At 35.7% G+C, this 27913-nt stretch overlaps 2 protein-coding genes across 7 annotated transcripts; both read right to left on the bottom strand.

The window, feature by feature from the left end:
- Positions 1218-20341, bottom strand: LOC109348095. 4 transcript variants are annotated; one of them, XM_019588315.1, is made up of 8 exons: positions 20203-20341; positions 19927-19982; positions 19464-19588; positions 18512-18671; positions 16277-16698; positions 15689-16189; positions 15398-15488; positions 1218-1529 (listed from the first exon to the last, which is right to left on the bottom strand). In XM_019588315.1, the coding sequence occupies exons 1-8, from the start codon at positions 20269-20271 to the stop codon at positions 1403-1405; spliced, it is 1551 nt and encodes a 516-aa protein (XP_019443860.1). In that variant the 5' UTR covers positions 20272-20341; the 3' UTR covers positions 1218-1402. The 4 variants fall into 4 exon arrangements, with proteins under 4 accessions (XP_019443860.1, XP_019443861.1, XP_019443862.1 ...); XM_019588316.1 differs by having other exon boundaries at positions 15689-16177; positions 20203-20340; XM_019588317.1 differs by having other exon boundaries at positions 15689-16174; positions 20203-20340.
- On the bottom strand, positions 21479-27277 carry LOC109348097 (gamma-glutamyl hydrolase 2-like). Of its 3 annotated transcripts, XM_019588320.1 has the most exons (11): positions 26873-27273; positions 25698-25784; positions 25046-25135; positions 23720-23814; positions 23498-23558; positions 22886-22975; positions 22698-22760; positions 22094-22182; positions 21779-21871; positions 21635-21692; positions 21479-21602 (listed from the first exon to the last, which is right to left on the bottom strand). In XM_019588320.1, exons 1-10 carry the CDS (start codon positions 27209-27211, stop codon positions 21659-21661), a joined length of 1041 nt encoding a protein of 346 aa, XP_019443865.1. In that variant the 5' UTR covers positions 27212-27273; the 3' UTR covers positions 21479-21602; positions 21635-21658. The 3 variants fall into 3 exon arrangements, 2 of the variants coding, with proteins under 2 accessions (XP_019443865.1, XP_019443867.1); XM_019588322.1 differs by having other exon boundaries at positions 21479-21692; positions 22886-22978; positions 23501-23558; positions 26873-27274; XR_002107700.1 differs by lacking the exons at positions 21479-21602; positions 21635-21692 and having other exon boundaries at positions 21835-21871; positions 22094-22189; positions 26873-27277.

The raw sequence follows: 27913 nt of genomic DNA, 5'->3' as shown, positions 1-27913 counted from the left end.
TAATTTAACTAAGGGATTGATGAATGAATCAAGTCAATCAGGACCATTGATTAGATATCTTTCTTCACTTATCTGATGGACAAGGTCCACTAGCTCCAGGTTGCCACACTTAGGTGGTTTCTTGATTCCTAATTATAATTTTCACTTATTTCTGATGTATAACTTAGATTCTAATTCGCACAACTAGCTAGAAGTTCATAAGCTAGTAGTTGAAAGTTAAGAGCCAATAAATTAACCAATAAAATAGTTAATTGGTGTAAAATGAAATATGCCCCTACCTTAAAGCTGAATAAGATATAAGGTTATTGAAAGCTGTAATATAAATAAGGACTTTGTAAAGCTTAAGTCACGATACATACCTCACTAATATGAGATGATTTTTTACCACCCCACCTCATTATTTTGGTGGGATAAGCTGAATTTGGTCGTGATTAGAAATTAAATTAGTAATTTAAGTACAAAATTAGTAAACCAATAACCCGGCAATGAACTTAACCTCGCCCGAATAAGCTTTATTCCAGTCTCTACAATTGTTCTTTGTAGTAAATGGCTTGTGCCAATTATTTGGTAAATCAATTACCTTGACCTGAAATTCAAGAATTGAGATGCCATCCCCAAGTTTTGGTGGGGTTCTAAGACATTCTAAAGAGATCACAAGCTTGGTATGATCTATCAGGAGTCCTGATTGACAAGTTTTTTTTAATGACTGTAGCTAAACTTTCTGCCAGATTATGTTTCTGCACCACCTCAAGCAACATGAATTTAGAGTCACTCCATCATATACCATGATTTACAGTGCATTGAGTAGTAATCAACTTTGCTTATATTAGGAAGAGTGTGCTCTCCATTGTTTGTCCAAATTTACATACAAGTCTAAGTTAAAATACAAGTGAACTCAGACCTCTCTCAAGCACATATTTGAATTTGATAATGAAATTGTGCTTTTTATATGCAAATTTTAGGATGTTACTATGTCTTTACATCATTCCTTAATCCCTTCACCCTAACGATCAAAACACCTTATAACTCTTTTTTAAATTATTATGGGTAAAACTCGAATTCTCAACTTCTTTCACTTCATTCCTTAAACCCTTTACTCTAACCATCAGACCACCTTATAACTCCATGATACTGAAATTATGTATGACAAAAAACATCATGGGGAGGGCCAGGAGATTAATATAGACAGATTTGTACAGGTGAAAAAGGCTTGGAGCTCTTAAAGCAACAGTATTCATAGAGAAATCATACACATTAAGGTATTTCAACAATCCTCCATTCAGATTTCAGTGAAACCACAAAGAGAACCAATCTACATAATGCAAAATCATGAAGGGACTAGCAATGATGAATGATCCTGCTGAAAGCATTGGTTCTTCAATCACAATTCTTTCTAAATATCTCAAACTTTCTTGAAAAATGAAAGAATATTGCCCTGTTTGGAACCCTTCGAGTTTCCAGCTGTTTTGGTTCCCCCTTTACCAGTATGATTGGAAATGGTATTCGCTGACTTCTTTGTTGCCGGAGCACTGGAAGTACTTACCCAATGAATAAAGTTAGTCATGAACAAGAAGCTTAAATTTTGGAGCTGAATTACAACTTAAAACCACAATAACATATTAAGAGTTAGGGCATTAAGCTTTTGATAGAAACCAGTTAGAATATCTTAAGAATTTGACAGCAGAAGAACAGTAGAGCAAATACTCTACCAAATTTATATTGATGAAATGCAAGATTACAAGGAATAATAGAAAACTAGTGCAATACAGTAAGAAAGAAAACAGAACAGCAAGATTCCTCTACCCTGTGACAATAGTCACTCCCTTAGTTCCCAATCTGAATGCCTGCCGAAAACTAGCCCCCCTTCTCCCTACTTATTCCCCTCAAAACAGTAAATGTCCACCCATTAACTCCCCTCTTCCTTCTTTTCCCAAACTGCTTGAATCCCTTTCTATTCCTAACTGCCCAACCCCTTCCATTTCTTTCTCTGAAACACACTCATAATTGGAGGACTATCAATACCCTCCCCAACGAGCAATACTTTGTCCTCAAGGTGGAAATTAGGGAAGGTAGTCCAAATCAATTCAAAATTCTCCCAAGTATTTTTGTAGGTCGGAAGGGCAGCCCACTGGATTAAAACTTCAGTGTGTCCATTCAATAGTTTGCGAGAACCCAAGACTTTTTTCCGACACAACCAATAACTCCCATTCTTTCGTCAAGCCCACTGGTAACTGTTGGCTCAAAGCACTAGATGGAGGGGTAGATTGGAGTTGTGACACATGAAAAACAGGATGTACCATCGAGTAGTCTGGTAGCTGCAGTTTATAAGCAACTGTGCCGACACGCTCCAAAATGGCAAAAGGTCCATAGAAACGAGGACTCAATTTCTCATTCACCTTGTGAGTCAGAGAACGAAGCTTGTAAGGCTAAGCCTTCAAATACACCATATCACCCACTTGAAACTCCACTTCTTGTCTTTTCTTATCTGTTTGATCTCGCATATGTTGTTGAGCCCTTGCCAAGTTAGCTTTGAGTGCATCCAAAATGGTATCTTTGTCTCGTAACAACACATCCACAACTGTCACAAGTATACTGCCACTATCAAAAGGGATTATCGAAGGTGGGTCTCGCCCATACAAAGCCTTGAAAGGACTCATCTGAATGGAAGCAATATGAGAGCAATTGGACCACAATTCAGCTCATGCTAACCACTTAACCCACTGTTTAGGATGTTCATTTACAAAACAACGTAAATATGTCTCCAAGGTCCGATTAATCACTTTCGTTTGACCATCAGTTTGTGGATGATAGGCAGAACTGAATCTCAATTTTGTACCAGATAACCGAAACAATTCTTTCCAAAACCTACTAATGAAAACCCAATCACGATCCTACATAATGGATGATGAAAAACCATGTAACCGAATCACCTATTTAATAAAAACTTGAGCTAAATCTTTGGAAGTATAAGGATGTTGTAAAGGAATGAAATATGCAAACTTATTGAGACGGTCAACGACTACCATAACTGTATCTGCTCCATTTGCCTTTGGTAACCCACCAATGAAATCCATTGAAACATCCTCCCACACATGGTTCGGAATAGGTAGGGGTTGAAGTAATCCTGCTGGTCGGAGTGCTTGATACTTGTTACGCTGACAAACTGTATACTCCGCAACAAATTTCTCTATGTCTCGCCTCATCCCTGCCCAATGGAACACCATCGTCATCATCTTATATGTCCTGGACACACCCGAATGGCCTCCCCAAGGAGAAGCGTGAAATTCAGTAGGTAGTAGAGGAATGCGGCCTGAATTCTTGGGCAGCACTAAGTGCCCCTTATACCATAAGCATCCCTTAGCCATAGAGTATAAAGGATGTGACTTAGGATCTTGAACCACCTCTTGCATTAATTTTGTTAACTGCACATCTGTCATGACTTCCTCAGCCAACTCCATCAAATCCACAATGGTAATCATGGATATGGCCTTGCATTCCATCATTCGTGATAGGGCATCAGCCACCCTATTTTCAGAACCCGAATTGTAATGAATTTCAAAATCAAAACCCAACAATTAGGTTACCCGTTTTAGTTGGTCACCTTCTAACACCCATTGATCCAACAAGAACTTCAAACTTTTTTGATCCGTACAAATGACAAAGTGATGTCCCAACAAATATTGGCGTCACTTCTAGACTGCAAACATAATCGCCATTAATTCTCTTTCATAAATTGATTTAAGTCTAGCCCTCTCCGATAATGCCTAACTAATAAAGGCTAGAGGTCGACCTTGCTGCATCAGAACTGCCCCGATGCCAAACCCGGAAGCATTTGTCTCGATTTCGAAATGAACATTGAAATCGGGCAGAACTAGAGTAGGTAGGTTTGACTTTGCCTTCTTTAACTCCTCTAAAGTCGATTGTGCTTTCATAGACAACTGAAACTTCTTCTTCTTGGGCAACTATGTCAATGGACAAGCAATGATGCCATAGTTCCGCACAAAACATCAATAATACTCAGTAAGACCCAGAAATTCACGCAACCCATGAATGTCCTTAGAGGCCGATCATTGAGTCATTGCTGAAATTTTGTTCAGGTTCACTTGGATCCCATTCCCAGAGATGAGATGCCCCAAATACTCCAACTATTCTACCCAAAACAACACTTCTTGTAATTAACCCACAACACATGATCTCAGAGAATCTGGAAAACCATCCGCAAATGACATGTCACAGCTATAGACGAGAATATTGTCAAAGAACACTAACGCAAACTTCTGCATGTATAGCTTAAATACATCATTTACCAGTGCTTGAAAGGTAGATGGAGCATTAGTAAGTCCAAACAGCATTACCACATACTCATAATGTCCTTCATGAGTGCGGAAAGCGATTTTTGGAATGTCCTCTTCCTTCATACGAATCTGGTAGTATCAAGCTTTCAAGTCCAACTTAGAGAATAGTGTGGCACCACTCAACTCATCCAACAATTCTTCAATTATAGGAATTAGAAATTTGTTGGGCACAATAATCTTGTTGAGAGCTCTATAATCAAAACAGAACCTCCAACCTCCATCTTTTTTCCTCACTAAAATCAGCAGACTCGAAAATGGACTTACACTTGGTCTAATCATTCCTGGAGCCAACATTTCATTCACAAACTTCTCAATCTCTTCCTTGTAGCTATGTGGGTGTTTGTATGGCTGAATGTGTGGAATTTCGGAACCCTCCTTCATTACAATGGCATGATCACACGTTCAGGTAGGAGGCAACCCTTTCTGCTCCTGAAAAGTATCCTCAAATTCTTCAATAATCGGTTGGATGCTAGTGGGAGTGTTCACTGCAGGAGAACACAACACACTCATCATACCAAACACAACATAATAAGCTTCCGCTTCATTGCACATCTTCTTTATGATTGCCTTCATTGATGCCACGGTTCTGGATAAGGCGAGGTCTCCTCTTACTTCGATCACATTCTCATTCTCCTGAATTTCCAACAAGTACCGCCCAAAATCCGCACTGAATTTATCCAAACTCTTCAACCATTTGAATCCCAGAATGTCATCCACTTCAACCAACTCGAATAGGTAAAAATATTGGACAACCTTCAGAGTAGGGAGTTGTAATTCCACACCCCTCCAAACTCCTTGACTACCAAGATGTTGTCAATTTCCCACTTCTACAAAGTACCTTTGTGTATTTTCGGTGGGAATCTTCAATTCCTCCACTATTCCTGGAGCTAAGAAATTGTGGAAAGCCCCATAATCCATCATGACTATGACTTTCCTTCCATTCACAATACCCTATAGTTTGAGGGAGTCCTTCGATGTCATTCCTGCAATACTACTCACATTCAGTTGCAAATTGAGTTCCTCTTGTATTGGTTCCTTCAACTCCTCTTTAATTTCTTCTTCCTCTTCTTTGTGGCCTAATAGAATAACATGGAGTTGTTGTTACGACAAACATGTCCGGAAAATACATTTCATCACAACAACAACAAAGATTTCGTCTCCTTTTCTCATTCTCTTCTTCTTTTGTTAATTTTTTGAAACCTACTCCGTCTACCATAGTAGTTAAACTCGCGAGTTAACTCGTAGGATCGATAGATCTTACGAGTTTTCAAGAGTTAGCGAGTCACGTGTCCACTTTGAATGCGATTTCACCACTGCTGGTGAGATCGTCGGGGAAGACCGTAGGATCGTGAAATTGGAAAGATCTTACGAGTTCATTATTTTTTTGCAAAAGCCCCAAATTGTAAAATCCTAATCTTCTAAACCCAAATAGAAGGGATACCCATGGCCCAAAATCATTTGACCCACCCAAAATTATTTTAAAACCTAAATAAAAACATAAAAAATATACCATACCAGAAATTAATTTCCATGTGGAAGAAGTCCAGAAGTTTCTCTCATCTTCATCAAGTTTTCATTCTTCATCTTCTTTAAACAAAAACCATTACGGTTTTTTCTCCCTTTGTTGAACTAAATGACAATTACCCTTTCTCTCTCTTCTTTGAACATGGTCTGCAACTCTTTCATAAGTGAAATAATATTTTATATTTATTTGCTCTCTTTGCATTGCCACTTCTCTCTCCTTTTATATATAATATCATATTATATGCATATCACACAGTGGCCATGGTCTTTATATTTTATATAATAATACATAAAGGACAAGCAGTGTCCTTATTTTATTTTATCTGCCACACGTTGTGCATAAGCTTAAGCACAATGGCAGTAGGCACATTTTAATAATTGTAGTGTTACATACTATATTATATTACTTAGGTCACACAATGTAGTAGACACATTTTATATTATATGTATACAGTGTTACATACTATATTTTTGTGTGATATGTTATTTATTATTTTTAATTTAGTCTTATAATTATATTAATATGTTTTAGATTTTAATTCGATAATGGCTTCAACTGGTTTTGGTGATGCTAATGGTGTTTCAGTTCATTCGAATGAAGGTTCAAGTCGTTCTAAGGTTCCCAAAAATGCTCCAAGAAATAGAAGTGATATCGGTTGGAAGCATGACATCTCAATCGATGGTAATACGAGGAATATCAAATGCATATATTGTCAAAAAATAATAATTGGGGGAGTTTATAGGCTAAAACATCATTTGGCGGGTACTCAAAAAGATGTTGGAGCTTGTATTGTTGTACCTGATGCAGTCAAGAAGGAAATGTGGAATATTGTAGCCTCTTTGCAAGATAAACAAAATAAGAAATCAAAAAATGGAGATGATGGAGAAGACGTTGGTGAGAAAAGAAAAGCCAATGAGCTAACTTTGGGTGTTTTCAAAAAAAGGGGAATTAGCACTCAAGTTACCATCAATGGTATTTACAAGAAGGAGCTACGAGAGGAGGCTTGTGAAGAAATTGCGGCATTTTTCTATGAAAATGCCATACCATTCAATGCATCAAGGTCAGAAAAATTTGGTAGTATGTTTGAGAAGGTTGCAAGACATGGTTTAGGATTTAAGCCGCCATCCTACCATGAGCTTAGAGTTAAGTACCTGAAGAAAAAGGTGGAATCAACCAAGGCTATTATTGAGAAACATAGAGCTTATTGGAAGGACATGGGATGCACCATAATGTCCGATGGATGGACTGACAAGAGGAGGCGAACCATATTGAACTTCTTAGTGAATGGCCCTAGAGGGACTGTTTTTTTGAAGTCCATAAATGCTTCTCACATTAAAAAAACAGCCGAAAAGATTTTTAAGATGATGGATGATATTGTGGAGGAGGTTGGTGAGGCAAATGTGGTCCAAATTGTGACAGATAATGCTGCAAATTATAAAGCCGCTGGACAAATGTTGATGGAGAAAATGACAAGATTGTATTGGACACCTTGTGTTGCCCATTGCATTGACTTAATGTTAGAGGACCTTGAGAAAATACATGTTCACAAAGAGACAATACCGAGTGGAAAGAAGATTACAACATATATATATATATATATGGAAGAACTTTTTTGATTTCCTTATTGCAAAAATTCACCAAGGGGAAAGATTTGGTGAGACCCGCGATGACTCGTTTTGCAACATCTTACCTAACATTAGGTTGCTTATTGGACAACAAGGGAGCATTGAGAAGAATGTTCACATCTATAAATAATTCATTTTTCCTATTTTTTTTTAGTTATACACCTCTTTGGGAGATAATTGATGAAAGGTGAGACATCAACTTCATCAGCCTTTGCATGCTACGGGTTATTATCTTAATCCCATGTTGCACTATGCTCCTGGATTTAAGGCCGATTATGAAGTTAAGCAAGGAATGTATGATTGTTTGAGAAGGATGGTAGGAGGTGATATTGAGATAATTAAGAAGGTTGATACTCAGCTAGAAGACTTTAAGGGTCGAAAGAAGTTTTTTGGTAGTATAGTAACCACAGCTGGACTTGAAACCAAAACTCCAGCACAATGGTGGGAGTCATATGGCGATGAACATCCAGAGCTACAAAACTTTGCAATTCGTGTACTAAGCTTGACATGCAGTTCATCTGGATGTGAACGCAACTGGAGTGCTTTTGAGATGGTAAAAATTTAAAATTATTTATCTTGTCCTTTGTAAAATAAGTTATTGATTGGTTTGCTAAATGTTACTTTGTTTTTTTAGGTCCACACAAAAAAAAGGAATCGTCTGAAACAAAAGACAATGAATGATGTTGTCTTTGTGATGGTTAATTCAAAATTGGAAACAAGAAGCAAACAAGGAAATCTAACATTCAATTTAAGCTTGATGATATTTCTGATGATGATGAGTGGATTATGAACAATAATGAAGATGATGAGAATGTAGAAAGAGACGCTGACGATTTAGATACTCCATTAGAAGAAGTCTTGCTTGAAGGGGGAGATAGTGCTACAACTTGTGTCTGTCAAGAGTTGGAGATTCCACAATTTGATTCTGATGATGAAGTTGATGGAGATGAAGTACATGTCGAGGAGCCACTTAATGAAATTAATGAAGATGAAGAAGCCAATGAAGATGATTATCTTGATATACCCTTGCGTGATTTGATTTATTGATTTAGATATTAGGTTCTAATACTTGGAGTTTTTTTGCTGCATGCACTTTAGTTGATTGTGTTAACATGTTAGTTTTGCAATTATGTGAGACCTAATATTTTAATATGAATATATTTTGATGTTGAACTTTAAGTTTTATCAAGTGCTACTTGTTAATTTTGTTATTTATAACAATAGAGGAAGTTGAAGTTTTTATTATATTGTGTATATGTATATATAAAAAATTCAATATTTGGTAGGATCTTACGATCTGTGTTACGATCACACGTTTTACATTTTCATCTACCCCTTCCGATCTTACATAGGATCTCGATCTTGTCAACTATGTCGTCTACTCCCATAGGAATTTTCTCCCTCGTGGACCCCTATTCCCCTCTTTGGCATCACGTTTTCATACTTGTCTGTGTGTGCTTGGATGTGCTCCCTTGGCCCCATTGGTACCACTGTCCAGACCTGATTGTGGGTATTCCTGGGTCCCGGTCCCGCGTCCAGTTAATGCGGTGCGGATGAAACCGACTCCACCTCCTCGGGTTGAAGACCCAGAATACCGACCCAACATCCTATTTCTCTCTTCCACCTTCTGTGTTGTCTCCATCAATTCGTGGAGGTCACCCGAAGTCATCCACCTCACTTCAGTCTCGATTTCTTTCATGAACTCTAATGGGTACCAGAAACAGAATACTAATAGAACAAGAAAAGCAAAAGTAGATAGGTTTATATACTAAAATTTTGTAACTCAGAATCAGCTTGAAGGAAAGAAAATTACAGAGATAATATATATAGACTAATGGCAAACAGTGAGGTTGTCATATCCTCTTAATTCCCAGTCCCACTAATTCCCCCTCTACCATGTTTCCATTCTCAGGATATAATCCCCTTCATAACTGCTTAGTTATTTCCATAGTGGGAAGTTATGCTATTCCCCACTTTGACCCTACTTTCATAAACTCTAGCGAACTTAGGTCTTTCACTATAATTTTGTCTATTAGGCTTAATTAAGGGTCTGCATCATCACTCTCCCCTCAACAACATCATTGTCCTCAAGGATAAAAGCTGGAAATTGTGTTTTCAACATATCCACTTGTTCCCAAGAATTTTCGAACTCAGGCAAGTCCTTCCATTTGATTAAGACTTCACGCTCACCATGTTGACATTGCCTGTAACCTTGCACCTGTTCGGGTTTTGGCCTCAGCTCCCATTCTTCATTCAAACAAGGTGGTAGTGGTTGGCTCTGGATGGTAGGCTTCACTGACTTTTTAAGTAAGGAAATGTGGAATACTGGATGAACTTTGCTGGATTCTGGAAGCTGTAGTTTGTATGCCACTGGGTTGATTTTTGCAATCACCTCATAAGGACTATAACACTTAGGACTGAGTTTCTGATTCATTATCTTGGCCAAGTTTCTGAGCTTGTATGGTTGGATCTTCAGATAGACCATGTCTCCCACTTCAAATTCAATGTCCCTTCTTTTCTTATTTGTTTGTTGTCTCATCAAATTATGAGCCTTAACCAGTTGAGCCTTGAGTTCTTCTAGCCATACATTTCTATAAGTTGTGAGGCGAGCCACCTCATCAAGTGCAATCATTCCCACATCTCCCCTTATTATGATGGGGGGTTTCCTCCCATACAAGGCTTCGAAAGGGGAAGATTTTATGGAAGAGTGATAATTAGTATTGTACCAAAATTCAGCTCATGCAATCCAATTGGGCCATTTTTTGGTTTTTGACCTATAATGCATCTGAGGTAGGTCTCAAGGCACCTATTAACAACTTCATTTTGACCATCCATTTGGGTATGGTAAGCTGAACTAAACTTCAGCTTTGTACCTACCAACTTGAACAATTCAGACCAAAAAGTGCTCAAGAAAATTTTGTCTCGGTCGGACACTATAGTGGAGGGAAATCCATGGAGCTTGACCACCTCTTGGAAAAAGATTCCAGCCACATCCTTGGTTGTATAGGGATGTGCTAAAGGAATAAAGTGTGCGTACTTGGTCATCCTATCAACTACAACCAGGATGGTGCCTTTCTCCATTGCCTTTGGAAGCCCTCCCACAACATCCATGGAGATATCGGACCAGACCTGGGTTGGTATAGGCAGCGATTGTAGCAACCCACCAGGGCTTAGAGCCTGGTACTTATTCCTCTGGCATACTTCACATTGTTGGACATAATGTTTTATGGAGGATTTCATTCCCTCCTAATAAAGTGTTGCCAAAATCCGTTTCCAAGTTCTGAAATACCATGAATGACCTCCTACGGTTGAATCATGAAACTCATGCAAAATTAAGGGAATCTTAGAGAAGTAGTTGTGAATTACCATTCTATTTTTGTAGTATAGTCTGCCCTTGATGAGATGAAATCCAACATGTGTGTTTGGGTCCTGCATCAAGTCTTGCGTGATTTTCTTTAATTTAGGATCCTGCAAATCTTCTTCTATATCCTCCCACATAATGCACTAGATTGAAGAAATGGCAGCAAACTGCATCTTCCTAGAGAGAGCATCAACAACTTTATTCTCAATTCCTAGTTTGTATTTGATCTCAAAATCATATCCAAGTAACTTTGCCATCCATTTTTGTTGACCTTGATTGATTATATTCTGTTCTGTCAGATATCTAAGGCTTTTTGATCAGAATGTACCTTAAAATGCCTACCTATAAGGTAGTGGCGCCATTTTTTTACTGCAAAGAGAATGGCCATTAATTCCTTCTCGTATATGGATTTCTGCTGTGCAGTTTCTAATAGTGTTTGGCTCATGTATGCTAGGGGCTTTCCATCTTGCATGAGAACAACCCTTATGCCACTTCTCGATACGTCCGTTTCAATCACAAACTCCTTTTCAAAATCTGGAACAACCAAAATAGAAATATGAGTCATGGCTTCCTTCAAATTGTCAAAAGCATGTTGAGCTTCCTCACTCCAAAGAAAAGCATCTTTCTTTAAAAGTTGAGTGAGGGGTCCAACAATCTTCCCATAATTTTTAACAAACTTTCTGTAATATCTTGTAAGGCCAAGGAAACCTCTAAGCCCTTTTATCTCCTTTGGAGGAGGCCAATGCTAGTTTGACCAAAAGCACAATTCTTCCTATTGGCATAAAGTTTGTTTTCTTTGAGTAATTTCAGCACCTCCCTCAAATGAAACATGTGCAACTCTTCATTCTCATTATAAAAAAGGATATCATCAATGAATACAAGAAGAAATTTTCTGAGATAAGGTCTTAGCACCTGATTCATAAGTGCTTGGAAGGTGGATGGTGCATTGATTTAACCAAAATGCATCACTAAATATTCATAGTGACCCTCATGGGTTCTAAAAGCAGTTTTAGGTGTGTCTTCCTCTCTCATTCTGATTTGGTTGTACCCGGACTTGAGATTAAGATTGGAAAAAACTTTTGTTATGCCTAATTCGTCCAAAAGCTCTTCTATTACAGGTATGTGAAATTTATCTAGTACCGTGAACTTGTTCAGTGCCCAATAATCCACACAAAATCTACATCCCCCATCCTTCTTCTTCACAAGAATAACCGAGCTGCTATAGGGACTAGTGCTAGGCTTGATGATCCCTGCTTGAAGCATCTCCTTTATCAATTTCTCAATTTCATTTTTCTGATAATAAGGACACCTATAGGGCCTAATATTTGGAATTACTGCTCCTTCTCTAAGGATTATAGCATGGTCTTCAGGTCTCTTTTGGGGCAACCCTTGAGGTTCCTGAAAAACAATAGGAAATTCAGCTATAACATCCTCCATTTGGAAATTACTTCCTTCGTCCCGTTCTGATTCCCCTCCCCCATTCTCATAAGCTAAGAAATACCTTTTTTCTTCATTTTGTAAAGCTTTTCTCATGGCCTTCCAAGAGGCTTGATTTTTGCATAAGGAAGGATCTCCTCTCAACGTGAAGGTTTGTCCATCTTTCTCCCATTTGATGGCCAGATTTCTGAAATTGGCTTCTATGTCACATAGGCTTGCAATCCAGTCCATGCCAAGCACCACCTCGGTTTCACCCAGCCCCAAAATGAAAAAGTGTTGTTCCACCTCAATTCTATGAATTTGTAACTTCACATTTTTGCAAACTCCCTTATTCCTTTCAATACTCCTATTTCCCACCTCCACTGAATATGTTGGAGTGTCTTCCATTTCAAGTTGTAATTCCTCCACTAAACTTCTTGAGATGAAGTTACTGGTTGTACCACAATAAACCAAAACTAATACATTTCTCCCCATCAAGTTTCCCCATACCTTTAAGGATTGATTGGAAGTCAATCATTCTCTGCTTTGGAGGGATAGTTGCAGAGTTTTTTCCCTCCATGACAATGTTCACGCCCCCATTTCTCTCCGCATTTGAAGCACAATCCCTTCCTACTTCTGTCCTGTAATTCAGCCTGGGAAAGTCTCCTTCCCCAACTTCCCTTTATATCGTCACCTTCCTTCCCGGTGGTCAATGCTTTTGTGTTTGCATCTGCATTGATATTTCCAAAACTTTCCTTTACTAAGGTCTGTAACAGTCACAAATTTTCCACAAGAATTACCCTTATCTATGTACCCCCTCTTCTCTTCGGTCCAGCCCTTCCCCTTCGAGCAACAAAAATTTTCTCCTCCAACCATAGTGCCTTGTTCATCAATTCTGTCAAGGATTCAGTGGGAAACAACTTCAGTTCACTTCTTACCTCTTCCTTGAACCCATTTAGGAACACCCCCTTTAACATTGCTCTATCTGTACCCCTTAATGGGGTAGCCACCTGATACTCCATAACACTGCTGGTTTGTCGAATACTTAGCAAAGGGCCAAAAGGATTTTGAAATAAACCCGGTTGGAATCTCCTGATCACTACCTCCTTGAAACTGATCCAAGTTTTTTCCACTGTTTGTTCATCCCACCGTTGAAACCAGTTTAAGGCTCTATCCTCCATATCTACAACAATGATCTCCATTTTCTCTTCCTCATCAACGTGATTCAGTGAGAAGTATCGCTCCACCCTCACAATCCAACCATAAGCATCGTTCCTATTGAAGATAGGCATCTCCACCTTGCGTCCAATGAGGATTCTCCTATAATACATGGCTTTATGAGCAGATTTGGAAGAGTTGTGTGAATGAGTAGACCGTGATATCGAATCCTTATATTCATCCCTCCTTGGTGTTCGTCCTCTAGTCCTCCTTCGGTTCTGGGTTTCCAATAGTTGACGAAGTTCACCGAACTGAAGTTGGTTTTCAGTGCACAATTCTTGTACATAACGTTCCAAGTTATCCACATGTTAATCAATTTGTGCACGAGTAATTACCATAAGCTCCCAAGATCGGGAGCTCTGATACCAAAGATGATGGGTACCAGAAACATAATATTAATAGAACAAGAAAAACAGAAGTAGATAGGTTTATATGCTGAAATTCTATAACTCAGAATCAGCTTGAAAGAAAGAAAATTACAGAGATAATATATATAGACTAATGGCAAACAGTGAGGTTGCCAAATCCTCCTAACTTCTAGTCCCACTAATTCCCCCCTCTACCCTGTCTCCATTCTCAGGATATAATCCCCTTCATAACTGCTTAGTTAGTTATTTCCATAGTGGGAAGTTATGCTATTCCTCACTCTGCCCCTCCTTTCATAAACTCTAGTGAACCTGAGTCTTTCACTATAGTTCTGTCTATTGGGCCTAATTAAGGGGTTTGCATTCAAACTCTTCATCCGCAAAACGGAGAGGGGCAAAACGGAGATCAAATTGCTCTTGTATTCCATGACCATTCCCCTTTGCCTCAACCCCATTAACGCTTCATAAGGGTTTTCTGTTGAAGCCACTTGAAATCTGCTCATCAACGATTGACGGAATAACAGCCATCGCACCGCCGCCACCACGCGTGATTCCCACCATTGGTACCAATTTAATACATTGCCTTCAAGACAAACCACCACAATACCCACTTTCTCCTCATCTAGAATGCGATTGATTTGAAAATATCACTCCACTCGGTACACCCAGCCGTGAGGATCCTCTCCAGTAAAGTATGGAACCTCCACTTTCTTCACACATTCCTCCCTCCAGTTCGCTGCACCACTGCGTAACTCTTCCCTTCGGTAATCTTCTTCACGATTACTATTCTCCACCACTTCTTCTCTACCCAATCCCTTAATTTCCCCCATTGTCTCCTCCAAACGGTTGGTAACCGTTCTCATCAAGACTTCCATTTGTTGTCTTAATGTTTGCATCCCTTCCAATCTCTTCTTCATATTTTCCAATCTATTTTCCATTCTTGTTAAAACCATCGAGATGCTCCCAAGATCGAGAGCTCTGATACCAACTTTATAGAAACCAATTAGTATATCTAAAGAATTTGACAGCAGAAGAACAGTAGAGAAAATACTGTAGCAGAATTATATTGATGAAATGCAAGATTACAAGGAATAATAGAAAACTAGTGCAGTGTAGTAAGAAATAAAACATAACAACAAGATTCCTCTACCCTGTGACAATAGTCACCCCCTTAGTTCCCAATCTGAATGCCTGCCGAAAACTAGTCCCCTTCTCCCTACTTATTCCCCTCAAAACCGTAACTGCCCACCCATTAACTCCCCTTAACTGCCCACTTCCTTCTTTTCCCAAACTACCTGAATCCCTTTCTATTCCTAACTGCCCAATCCCTTCCATTTCTTTCTCTGAAACACCCTCTTAATTGGAGGCCTATCAGCTTTACAGCTCTAAAATGTTATATGCTGGCTAGGGTAGACACCAAGTAGTAAGAATAAGGAATAAACCGACAATATCCTCTAATTGCTCACATCAGGGTAAAAATATGTTTCTGCATTCAGTTCAAATCATTAAGGGTAAGCAAGAATAATACTAACCTGTTGACCACAATATTGTCAGATTTCTTTGTTGTAACCTTATCAGCTTTCCTTGCTTCTGTCTCCTCCCCCTCCCAGACTACTTCCGTTACTGGAGAGAAAATAAAGCATAAACAAAACCAAAATACAAATACATAAATATAGAATCACTCGTGGTTAATGAGATTCACTAAACATCTTGATATATATCACCCCAAAATCATGCAAAAATCTTTATATACATATTAGTTTGTATTCTATAAGGGAAAAAGAAGCTGCTGAGTGAAAATAATGCATTTAGAACATAAGTACCTTCTCTCCCTCGTTCATCAATCTTGGTCTTCATCACTCTTCTCCTTTTAGGTGAACATGAAGCAGCATTGTTTTGACAATCTTTATCTACAGAAATTTCAGGAGCGTGACTCTGCAACTTCACAGTGGAAGATTTCCCAGTTCTTGTGCACTTGTTAATAACTGATAAATCTTCTCTCCATGGTTGGTTAGCTTTTTGGTCACTCTCTTTCTCTTCCTTAACCTTTGATTTACTTTCTACCCGCTTGTCAAAATTCAAGGTTGCTTTCTCTGATGATTTTTTATCATTTTGTCTGGAATCTTGAGATGATTGTATTATTGGCTCGGGTGATGCTAAATTAACAGCATCTTCATCTTCATCTGAGAAATCAAAGACAACCCTCCTTCTATTGGTTGATCTTCTTACAGCAACATGTATATGATTATCATCATCACCGCTATCACCTTCTCCTGCTTCACAAGCACGAGTTTGGGTGCTTTGTGTAGCTACCAAAATATTAACTTAAATGTCAATAAACACAGTGATGATGCATCATTTTATTTTCACAAAGAAAATTCTGAAAATCTAAAAGTATAATGGGAACAAACCAGTAGGATCTGAAACTGTGTTATTTTTTTCTGCCGGCAGAGTGCAAGGCTTGGGTTTTGCAGATGCACGACCCCAAAGGCTTGCCAATGAGCCCCTAGTAACAGAACCACTTTTATCAGCTTGAGCTTTCCTTTTGCCTGTGGGTAAGGGAAGGACCTTTTCTTTGTCTTCAGTAGGTTTATTGATATGATTATGAACTCCTGCACTCCCAGCACCATTGCTTTCACTCTTGACATCTTTCATCACATCCTGTTTGAGAACTTTGGGAATAGAATCATGTGCTATGACTTTTGGAGGCACTTGAACTGTGTTTTTCTTTGTTGGTCCCATGCTTACTTCAGATTTTGTCTGTGGAACTTCTGAAACTACTGTTGTGCCATCTACACGACGACAAACAAAGGAACTAGAGATCCCACAAAACCTGAAAAGTATGCCAGTGAGTCATGAAAACCTCTAACCAATATCTACATAGTACTGAACAAACATCACATCTCATTTCAGGACTTGTATCTGACTGTCATGCAAGCACGCCTACTTGAAAGAAAACTAAGCACACCTAGCAGTGAGAGAAAACGGATATAAGCATTTACATTGACCAGATTCTTCACTAAAATGAAGGGATTCTGAAAATTAAATCTCCCTCATTAAGCATAAAAAATATGCTGCACCAATAAACAGAACCTGCCAGCAGATTGAGATCATAGCATGAGACAATTTATTACTCAGAAACAATGGACTTGGTACATCAAAATAAAACCACCACATTTTTAGGTACAAAAAGCACCACACTTATTTCAAAGATTCTCCAATTTCAAAGTATCATATAAACCACTCCTAGTTGATCTAACGAATAAAAACAACCAAAACCATAAGCCCTAATTCTCAAATCAGCTTGTTATCTCTTTTGAATGTTTCATGCTATTAGTTGTTGTGGACAGACACATTATCATTGTGTTATATATTCTATACCCTGTCCAAGCAAAACAGATACAAAAATCAGCACGTACATTCTATTTTTTTAAGAGAAGGAAAAAACACAAAAATGGAGGGAAAAGAGGTCTGCCCACTACCTTCAAGTATACATACAAATAAAACAAGGGAAAGACTTAATTTGGATGTCCATCATTCACATTGTGAAAAGCAGATCCCAAGAGCAGGACACAGAAGGAACTTGGTGAACTTTTCCCCATTGAAAACTCTTCTCTTGGATAGTTAATAAGAGTGTAATATCTATGCACTGTCAGTGTGAAAGTTTATACGTAGTGCCAATACATCATCCATCATTCATTTGTATTACTCTTTTTTTGGAGAGTCAATAATGATTAAAAATGAATGGCGGATAACGGACTGATAGTGTATAAAACTCTTACACTGGTAGTGCATACGTTTTTTCTCATTTAATAAAATAAAAACATATATATTAGGAGAGATGTGGAAAATTGCACAAAAAGAGGATACTTATGTAGCAAATACATCAAAAAAGAAAAGAAATAGTCATCAGTGTAATATGATTGGCACTAAGTCTCTTAGCATAATTTCAGCAGAATTCAAATAACTGAAACATTCCATGTAAAATTGGAGCTTACAAGCTAACCATTTTTTATGAGGAGAATTGATGTGACTTGCTAAAGAAAAGGAATTGATGTGACTTGCTATAGCAATAAATGGCCCTTGATTTGCAAACTGAAATTACGTCCTTATAGTTTTATTTTAATAATCTAGCATCTTAATCATCAACAGAACATATGCCCCCTACATATTCGCAAATTTCAAAGACAGTGGCCAGGCAACATATATTTAAACTAGAACATGATTATTGGATTCAGTAAACAGATCTATGGAGTTCTATATCTATTAGTGTACAGTATGCACAGTTCCTTAATTTGATCTAGAAATAAAATAAAAATGTCTCGATATTTGTATGCATGTCTTTAAACTAGGGTCTCTATTGATCATCTCATCACATGCCCAAATCATGTTAGGCATGATTCTACCATTTATTCTCAATAAATGCCACTCTAAGTTTATCTCTAAAGAATTTGTTCCTAATCATATCTTTTCTTGTATGAGCGTTCCTTCCTACATATGTAAACAATAAATGCAAAATAGCAAATGGACTGAAATCAATAATAAACTCCAAATAATTCATAACTTTCACACTGCCAAACTGCAATTATTGAGACCAAGCAAAACACATATATACTATATAGATAATCTTCAGGCATGGAACATACCTATTATCTCTCAAACAATTGTCAACTGAGAAGGGTTGCTGGGAGAGCTCCTCTGCTTGAATAAATTCTGCATTCCAAAGCATAGTTGGATCCTTTGGCAAGCTAGATTGCACACTATATACATGGACTGAGCAATACCCATCAAATTCTTGCCGTGCTTCTGCATAAAAAGGAGGGAACGGTTTCAAGCAACTCCTTACTTCCCAATGCCTTCATAAGCCATTTCATATCAATGACAAGCAAAAATTTACTCAACCCATTCAATAACAATGCTTCTCAAAATATAAAGTGAACAGTTCAATTGACTTGCACACAACATACAACCAGTGAGAATTCTTGATGAGCATTTCTTTCGATATAGACTGACCAGATCATACAAGACTGGTAAGTCATGGAAACACCAAATTGATCCATGTCCAGTCTAACAAGATACTAAATGACAACCACCAGTTCCAACAGGAGAATTACAAAAACACAAACTGATTCAAGTTTAGTAAAATAAGATACTACAAAATGAAAACCATGAGTTACGAACAGCAATACACATACCATGTTAATTAAACTTTAGTAAACATTAGGAATAAGAATAACATCAGCTATGTCAAGCATTAGGAAAGCCAAAAGCCTAATTCACATTTGATAAATTTTGATACAACAAAATTAAACGAACAATCATAAATTAAACAGTAACAAGACCACAGAATGTACTAGGTTCATATAATTAGTTTAAAATATAGCACAACGGAAAATTATTCTATCAAATGAAAATATCTCGTGACAAATGCTCAGCAGTAAAAACATTTACACATGGTAAAGTTACTTTGATTTTTCATCTTCAAATATTCTCGCAAATCGATAAGAATCATAGTAAGTAAAATCCACTAGAATACAGTACACCCCCTCTTTTTTATTTTATTTTTTTAATTTTAAAGAAAAAGATGGTAGTAAGTACCTTCGAGCTCAGGGGCAGTCGCAAGCTTTACATGGTAACTTGGGTGGCTGTTCTTTAACCAGCCAGACAAAGCATACACCACCTCCAATCCACCATCATGTTTTTCAACAAACTCTTGAAGCAACCTACATACAACAACTTTTAATTCTACTATAAATTGGATTTGGATTCAGTGACTTTCAAAATAGTGACTTTGGTAAATCCAAACCACTTAGATTCTGAAATGCATTTTAACTCTGATTTGCAAAGATTGAAATATAAATCATATTATCTTAATCCCACAGCTGAATTTTAACAAAATTACCATTTTACAAATTCACTGGAACCATATCTTAACATAAAAAGGATATAGGGGAAATTGCATTAAGCTCCCAAAGTTCAATTTCATTTCCCAAAAAAATGTAAGTATTATTTGATAAATTGATATAAGTAGAGATAAAATAAACAGCAATTATGCAATTACCTCTTTGCTTCATCGGATGAGATCATATAATTGCGACTGAGCCACTTATAGGAAACCTGAAATAGGATGCACCATGAAGTAAAATATTTGCAACGAAGTGAAAATGATTTGGCATAAAAAGGGAAATTTAAAAAAAACTTAGAAATGCAAAGATAGGAACAAAAAATTCAGAGTGAAACGTATCGGAAGTGTAGAGTGGCAGAAGCAAGAGGAAAAAAGTGAGTAAAAGGGGAAAACGAAAGGAACGAAGAGGGAGAAAGTGTGCGTGTGTGTTACCACTTGAAGTTTATCGGAGATGAGAGATTCGATTTCGTGAATCAAGGTTAGGGTTTCGGTTTGCGCCATGGAGAAGGAAGAGAATGGCGACAGAAGAAACGTTTCGCGGTTTTGGTGTGTGTTATGACAGCATAGTTTTCCCGCCAATATTTATTTATTTTATCACTCAGTCTCTACTGTATGTGAAATTGTGAATAAATCAAGGATATGAGTGATTTATATTGGTTATTTTGTAATTTTAGTTTTTCAAAATACTAATTTCCACTTTTACCTTTTATTTTATATATCTAATTTAATTCTAACTTTGACAGCTGATTATTATTTTCATTGATGTGAAGGCTTCTAGTTTGTGTTTTCATGATGCGAAGAGTAAAAAGTGTTGATGTCTAGTAGTATAAGGTTTTACTGGATCTCTAGATAGATCAAAAGAGTAAAAGCTTAATTCTTGTGAGCAATAATTGTTGGATGGGCAATCATGCACCCGAAAGGATTAGTTCCTTAACAAACTATAAAGTAGGGGATACTCTTGGTATACCAAATAAGGATAGAAGCATATGCAAAAATGTGTCTTCTAGGATTTGATAAACAAGTGTTAGACACCAATAAATGGTATAAGACCCCACTAGATCCCAGGATGATTAAAAGATCAAAGGGACTTGGAGTGGCACTTATTGAGAAGGGTTGTCACACACCCCAAAAGGGATGAGTTTCTTACACAAAAAGGATGGTGATACCTTTAGTAGTAACAAAAAAAAATACAGTGTTACACAACATTGGGGACACTTGTAAAACAGGCTTGTTGCATGCTGAACCAAAGCTTAGAATTTTGTGTTTATAGTGGAAAATTTTCATTTGCCAGTCTCAACTGCATGGGTTGAACAAGTAGTGAAGAGTGACTAACTAGTGTATGTGTTCCAACTTCCAAGGGATTTGGTTGAGCGAATGAATTAGCAAATAGTTGATTATTTCGCTAAGGCTTATTAAGCAACACAAATTTAAGAACCCAAAAACAATACAAGAACTGAAGAAAATCCACAAAAAGCACAGAGATTGAAGATTCAGTCCTAGTTTCACCATGTGAAAAATAATGAAACATATTTGGTATCGAACAAGAAGCAAAGATAAATTGTAAATACTAGTTGCAAGCTACATGCTCTAGATGAATCTACTTGTTTGTATAATATAACACATTAGCACATAGATATGCATAACACATTAGTACAAACATATGTACAACATTAATGAACAAACATATATGTCCCCAATATTAGTACAGTTATCATCTTTTATCACAACATTATTTCCCTCAACATTAACAACATACAATCTTAGGCTCTTTTAATACTTGATGACAGCTCCAACAATTGATAAATTATAACATGATTCAAGATGTTCCAAAACATTGATAACTACTGACAAAGATTTGATTGAGATCATTAGTAATGTCCCAACAATCTCATTTGAAGATATAAACTTCATCATATCCTTTCCTGCAAGCATCATGAAACAACATCAATAATAATTGAATGAGCAACAAACATCAAATATCTTTGTTCTAAATACATCATTGACTTACCCAGCCTTGCCACCATAAGTAGGTGTGTAATTGTAAATGAGATTGTCTCGCACTTCTTGATCATTAGGCCTGTTTGTGGATTTCCTAGCTTCACTGGATTCATATCCACCAAAGAGAAAACATGTTAAAAAATTTAAGGGTCGCCAGAAAAGTTGTATAAACCTATTTTGATTGCACTGATTATCATACTCTGTATATCTGTACTACTTATATAGCCTAATAACATTTTATATCCGTATAAAGGATCACTTAATGAATGAAACTTCATGAGAAGAATGTAGTGGATAAAGTCATTGTCAAATTCAAAGTTCTAACCTGACCAAAAAGCCTGCAGCAGATTGAGTTACCCGAATGGCATTCTCAGTGTGTGGGATATTTGCTGAACCCCATTCAAAGGCATTTTTCTGGTACATCATTTGTAAAGGATCTTATGTTATATAGTAGCCATGAAAATGAGCATATGAGTATAAAGTGATGCATGAACTACACTCCAGGAAGGGATTTGGATTTAGTGATTTTGAAAAATGATGACACTGGCTAAGCTATTGGATGGAGATTGAATGGTTTAGATTTCAATCTTAGCAAAACAGAGCTAAAACACTATCGAAATTTAAGTCATTTGATTTTCATCCAATAATTTAGATTTGTCAAAGTCATCCTTTTCAAAGTAATTCAAAATCCCTGGGAAGCGACTCCTATTGGATGGAGAGCGGACAATATAGATTTCAATATCAACAAATCAGAGTTAAAACATGTCTCGGAATCTAAGTCGTCCGATTTTCATCGAATAGCTTGAATTTGTCAAAGTCATCATTTTCAAAGTAAATGGATACAAATTTCCACGAAGGAAAGATCCATCAAAAGGGCAAAAAGTCCCACAAGACAAAAAGAGATAATACATAGAGATTTTAGAGATCACCTCTGGATGCCATTGGAAGCCAGTCACAGGATATTTTCTAGAACGCACAGTGGAAACATACACCTAAAACAATTATTGATTATATATTAAGGAAAGCACGATGACAATTTATGATTTATGAATATGCTAAAAACTAACTAGAGCATTAACAAATGAGTATTAAACTTTTGTGTTACATCATTTAATACCTGATTGTTTTCATCTGTAGATATTGTCAAAATCTCCCAAAAGCTAGACAACTTCTCATTACCCTGGAGCTTTTCTGGGGATATTCCAAACTGCCACACACAGAATCAGGATAAAATGATATTGCTGAAGCCTGAATTCAAAAAATGCATACATGATGAACTTCTTTAAACTGTATATTTTTTCTTTTCCCAACTAAAGTAAATTATCAGAACATAAACAACATCCAGTTTAATATATTCAAGCCTCAATCTAATATATCCATGTAAACTTTAAATGCTGCTTGTAAGTTATAACTTTCCACCCCGCTTCGAAAATAGTAGGCAGGCAATTTGGGGCAGGCACCATTGAGAGGACAGAGATCATTTGTTCCCATTTGTGTCCCAATTTCATTGGACCGGGACAGGAAATTGGGACAGGAATGGACAGGTGATCTCTGTCCATTACGAAGGCACACATGCCTTTTTCCTTTTAGATAGAGACACGACATTGCACATTACATCATATTTGCTTTATAAGAAACATATATGTATTTTAAAGGGATGACATTCAATCCCCTGAAACTGTGAAACTCAGTAAATGCAGGGGAATAAAATACTGAATATAAAACTCACACGATGATTTTGCATGACAATACATTCTGTACTCAACTTCTTTATCAAATCTGGAGGGAAACTGCAGGAAACAGAGAAGGGAGTATTAACAACCATATCTCATTCTGTGACAAAATTTTAGAAGTACCCAAAAAAATATAAACCCAAGGATAATGATTGAAAATCATGGTAAACTTGTATTCAGTTAAATGAATCTCTAATACTAATGTGTATATTGTGTACCTTTGGAATATGCTTCCTTCAGTATTTGCATTCTCCACAAATTGAAGTGTACTCGCCTGATTGCGTGCATTATATTTATCAAGAATATCATTGTCCTATCACCAAGAAAAAACGTGTTGGAATTGTAAGAGAGGTTGACAAACTTGGGAGTTTAAGAAAACTCGTGTAGTTATGCTAAACTTGAATTGTAAACTCGGAAGAGTTTATATGTCTCCAAATATTTACTTAAAAACATATTTTAATACTAAAATATAGTTTAAGGTCATATTCAAGTTATTATTCCACATTATAACTCCACACAAAAGATAAATAAAAATAATAAAGTAGAAGTATAACACAATATTTCAACCGTATGTTTTATGATTATTAGTCGACCGCTTACTCTACTTTGTAGTTTGGAAAATAATATAAAATTTATGCTATAGATGTAGAAGTAGCTTTACAAATCCAACATATATTGCAATGCATAAGTAATTCAACCTAAATATCCAAAATAAAATGATTCATTTTTGGAACAAAATTAATGTATACGTAGCCTCGTAAAGTTTTTTTAGATTTTGGCTTAAATTGTACTAGTTTATCATAAAAAAGAGAGTTACATGCAAGTTAACTCAACTTAGTTTAATAATTAACTCCAAGTTTAGCAGGTATCGAAACTTTATCCAAAATTTCTTTTAATTCATATTTTTCTTCTTTGATTTTAGTAGTTAAATGTTCCAAAACTTTGGTTTTTATTCCCTAGAGATAAAGTGATTAGTATTCACATGTGACACATGTCACGTGCAAAACTAAAACCAAAATTATTGGAATATATAAGACCAAAACAAAAGAAAACAATTATAGGAATTAAATCTAAATCTAAATGAGTAATGTCATATAATCTCCTACTAAATTCTTATACTAATCTTCTTATCTACAAAAATATAATACATGTCACTTGTAAATCACTCATTAACAAATAAAGTATCACATTTTGACATATGTCACTTTTTTGTGGATAGGAAAATTTTAGTAAAATGATATATCATATTCCAAACTAAATATGGCTTAACTTTCTCTGACCAGTAACTACATATTTAGGTAAAGCCAAAAAAAACTGTAACTATAATTGAAATCTTTTTGTCAAACTTTAAAACTGTTCTCAACATATCATTTAAGAGTCGCCTCATATCTATATAACTCATTTTAAAGATTAGTTATAGTCTTATAGAATATTAGCTGTTAAGTAGGAATATAATGTGACTAATCCAAAATTTTCTCTTTTTGGAAGTGATTTTATTTTACTAAGCCACAAGTGATATATAAAAGCATGAGAAAATAACTTACCTCGCTTATGATCATTGTTATAAGTTCAAAACCTAGGCAAATACCATATATTGGGAAATGGTCTCCGGCATCGTTTCTCTGTAAAGCTATCTGCACAGCTAAATTAGGGTTCATAAGTAAATTTCTAAATTAAGTAATAATTTTGATCCATTTACAGTATCACTCAAGTCAAACTCTTCATATTGATACAAAAATTGGGTAGACAAAATTGAATAGAAAAGTAACTTCAAATTTGAAGGTAAATCAGATTAAAGTCAACTTTTAAATTCAGATTGGTAGTAAGCACATATACTTCAATATCATTCACATATTCATATATCTTATTTTCTATATTTCATTAATATTTATCCATACAGTTTGAAATTATTATTTTTGAAAGAAATGAATTATAAATCACATATTTTCCGTATATTTCTATATACTTTCCCATATTCTCTTAAAATGTATTTAGATGACACCCAAAATACATGGTGCTTCATTGGTAACTAGTAGTTATTAAATGAGCGTAAGAAGGGAAATACATATCTTATATTGGTGAGAAAAATATTTAATAATTAAACTTTAATTTAAATATATATTTTTTTGATCAATCACAAATCCATGACACATGAAATGACAGAAACTGTGAGACAATATATGTGTATGCACATACCTTCAAAATTCTTGCAACGGTTTCTAGATATAAACCATCTTTAGCCCATCCACCCACGAAGATCACCCCATTAACCAAATCCAGCTTCTGCAATAAAAAACAAGTAAATTTTTTTTATAGGATCCTATTTTTGTAATGATAAATCAATCAAGAACGGAACTTATGATCAATTAATCTTTCTTTTATGAAATATTTTATATTTCTTAGGGTAACTAGTTTAATTAATAGAAAAAAAAGTATTTTTACACATTCAAATAGAGTGAATTGTTTTTTCCGGATTAAGATACAAGTCTTTACCAATAATAATTAAGACTATAAAAGCATAGATAATCATAATATAATTTTTTAGCTATATCAATCAAACATACCCATTGGACTGCCATATCCTAACACCTTTTTTCATATACATTATTTTGCCCTAAATATATTTTTTCTATCTTGATAATAAATAAATAATATGCTGGCCACGTAGGTGATTGCACTTGCAAAATTATTAACTCTTCTTGCTTTCCTTCACAACTTATTTGGTGAAAATGCTTATAGGTTTCATTTATCGATTATAACAAAACAATAAATCAATAAAAAAATGTGTGTGAAAAATGATGAAAATAAGTTATGTTCTAGATTTTCATATACTTCAATCCAAAAGCCAGTAAACTGGATTGTATATTGATATGGTATGACATTTATAATATGTCCAATTAAATTAGTCAGAACCAACAAATTGTATTGTATCTGGTCAAAACAGATTTTTGCATTATTTTTTTCTTCAAAAATACACAATTGTAATTGTTTATAACATAATTACTTTACTATTATAATAATTGATAATTGAGTTATAAGTTATAAATAATAATATTAATATTTAAAAGTTATAACAATTTGCACAATTTTCTCCAATTGAAGTAATCACATTATAACAACAACTGCGATCTCAATCAAAAGGAATATACTCTGAAGTTTTGATAATATACACACATTTTTAATTAGAAGCAGTTATTATTTAAAATACATTGTAACAGTTTTTTACAATTTCAATAAATTATTCAATATTAAAGTATTAATCATTATTTATTCTCAAACAAATAATACAAATGAATGCCGACAGTTATACAGTGTCTCTTTCGGCGTATAAATTTTAAACTACTAATAAAAAATGTGGTGACTGAAAATACCTTGAGAAGCTTCTCTGTTGGCTCATTATAAACAAGGGGAATAACTCTGGCGCCGCCGGACTCCGCAAATTTGACATAAGAGGCCGGGATATTAGACGCATCAGTGTCGTTGCTGAGGCGGCCGGAGGCACCATCGCCGGGGTGTGTCAGAATTCCGATCACCGGCCTGTAGTTAAGGTTGGGGTTAGGTGCTGGACAACTCGATGCGGACGAACTCAGTGAGTCATCGTTATGGAGTTGAATTGGAAGGAAAATGTTATGAGTTTTGGGAATGGAAGAGAGAGAGAGTGTAAAGAGAGATATGAGGAAGAGAAAGCGGAAAACGGTGTCGTGTGCCATATCGGAGAGATGAGAGTGAAGTGGAAAAGAATGAATGAGTTGGGAGTGAAGGGAGTGTTGGTATTTATGTTGGTTAATTATTATAGGTCAAAATAAGGAGAGAGATCAATATATCTAATTCTGATTTATTTCATGTCTAGTTTAATTAAAAAATATTATTTAATAAAATTAAAATGTAAATATTTTATATTATTTGGTAAAATATACACCATATTTTTAGACTATATTCCAAAATAAAATACATCCTAATTTATTATTGATAATTAAGTAAGGTATAATAATTTTAAATTGTTATTTAGTTTTTATATAATTTTTTGAGATATTATAGAAATAAAATATGAAAAATGAAAAGATAAAATTAATTTGATCTATAATAAAAATAATTAAGCAAGGTATTATTATTTGATCTATTATATAGCACATTCATATACATATTTAAAGATGTATATAAATTATAATTTTTTATCCAAATTTATATGGAGGCAATCTCAAGTAGGCTGAATATGAGTTGAGAAATGGTGCCAATTAAAACACTGAGTTTTTAAATCTTAAATATTAATCAAATTAATTTTTTAAACTTGTTTTTTATATATCTAAGAATATCCCAAAAAAGAGCTTTGAAACTTATTTTTTATATCTTAAATTCCTTTTTTCTAACCCCAATCTCAAGTGCCAACTTAAATTCTAGTCTAATTGTCAAAA

The sequence above is a fragment of the Lupinus angustifolius genome, chromosome LG05, assembly GCF_001865875.1.
Source record: "Lupinus angustifolius cultivar Tanjil chromosome LG05, LupAngTanjil_v1.0, whole genome shotgun sequence".
In the NCBI taxonomy this organism is placed as follows: Eukaryota; Viridiplantae; Streptophyta; class Magnoliopsida; order Fabales; family Fabaceae; genus Lupinus; species Lupinus angustifolius.
The sequence above is the reverse complement of the archived record's forward strand: the minus strand, read 5'-3'. Positions and strand labels throughout refer to the sequence as shown.

Bases quoted from the DNA above. Each gene is read 5' to 3' on its own strand.
- LOC109348097 (XM_019588322.1), bottom strand. From the start codon at position 27,211: ATGGCACACGACACCGTTTTCCGCTTTCTCTTCCTCATATCTCTCTTT. The intron at 23,815-25,045 runs GTAAGTTATTTT...TCTTGGTGATAG, and splicing joins TAACAATGATCATAAGCGAG to GACAATGATATTCTTGATAA. The intron at 23,559-23,719 runs GTACACAATATA...TGTTTCCTGCAG, and splicing joins GAAGGAAGCATATTCCAAAG to TTTCCCTCCAGATTTGATAA.
- LOC109348095 (XM_019588315.1), bottom strand. From the start codon at position 20,271: ATGGCGCAAACCGAAACCCTAACCTTGATTCACGAAATCGAATCTCTC. The intron at 16,190-16,276 runs GTTTGTTCCCAT...TTGACATTTAAG, and splicing joins CACAGTTTCAGATCCTACTG to TTAATATTTTGGTAGCTACA. The intron at 15,489-15,688 runs GTACTTATGTTC...TTTTCTCTCCAG, and splicing joins TGATGAACGAGGGAGAGAAG to TAACGGAAGTAGTCTGGGAG.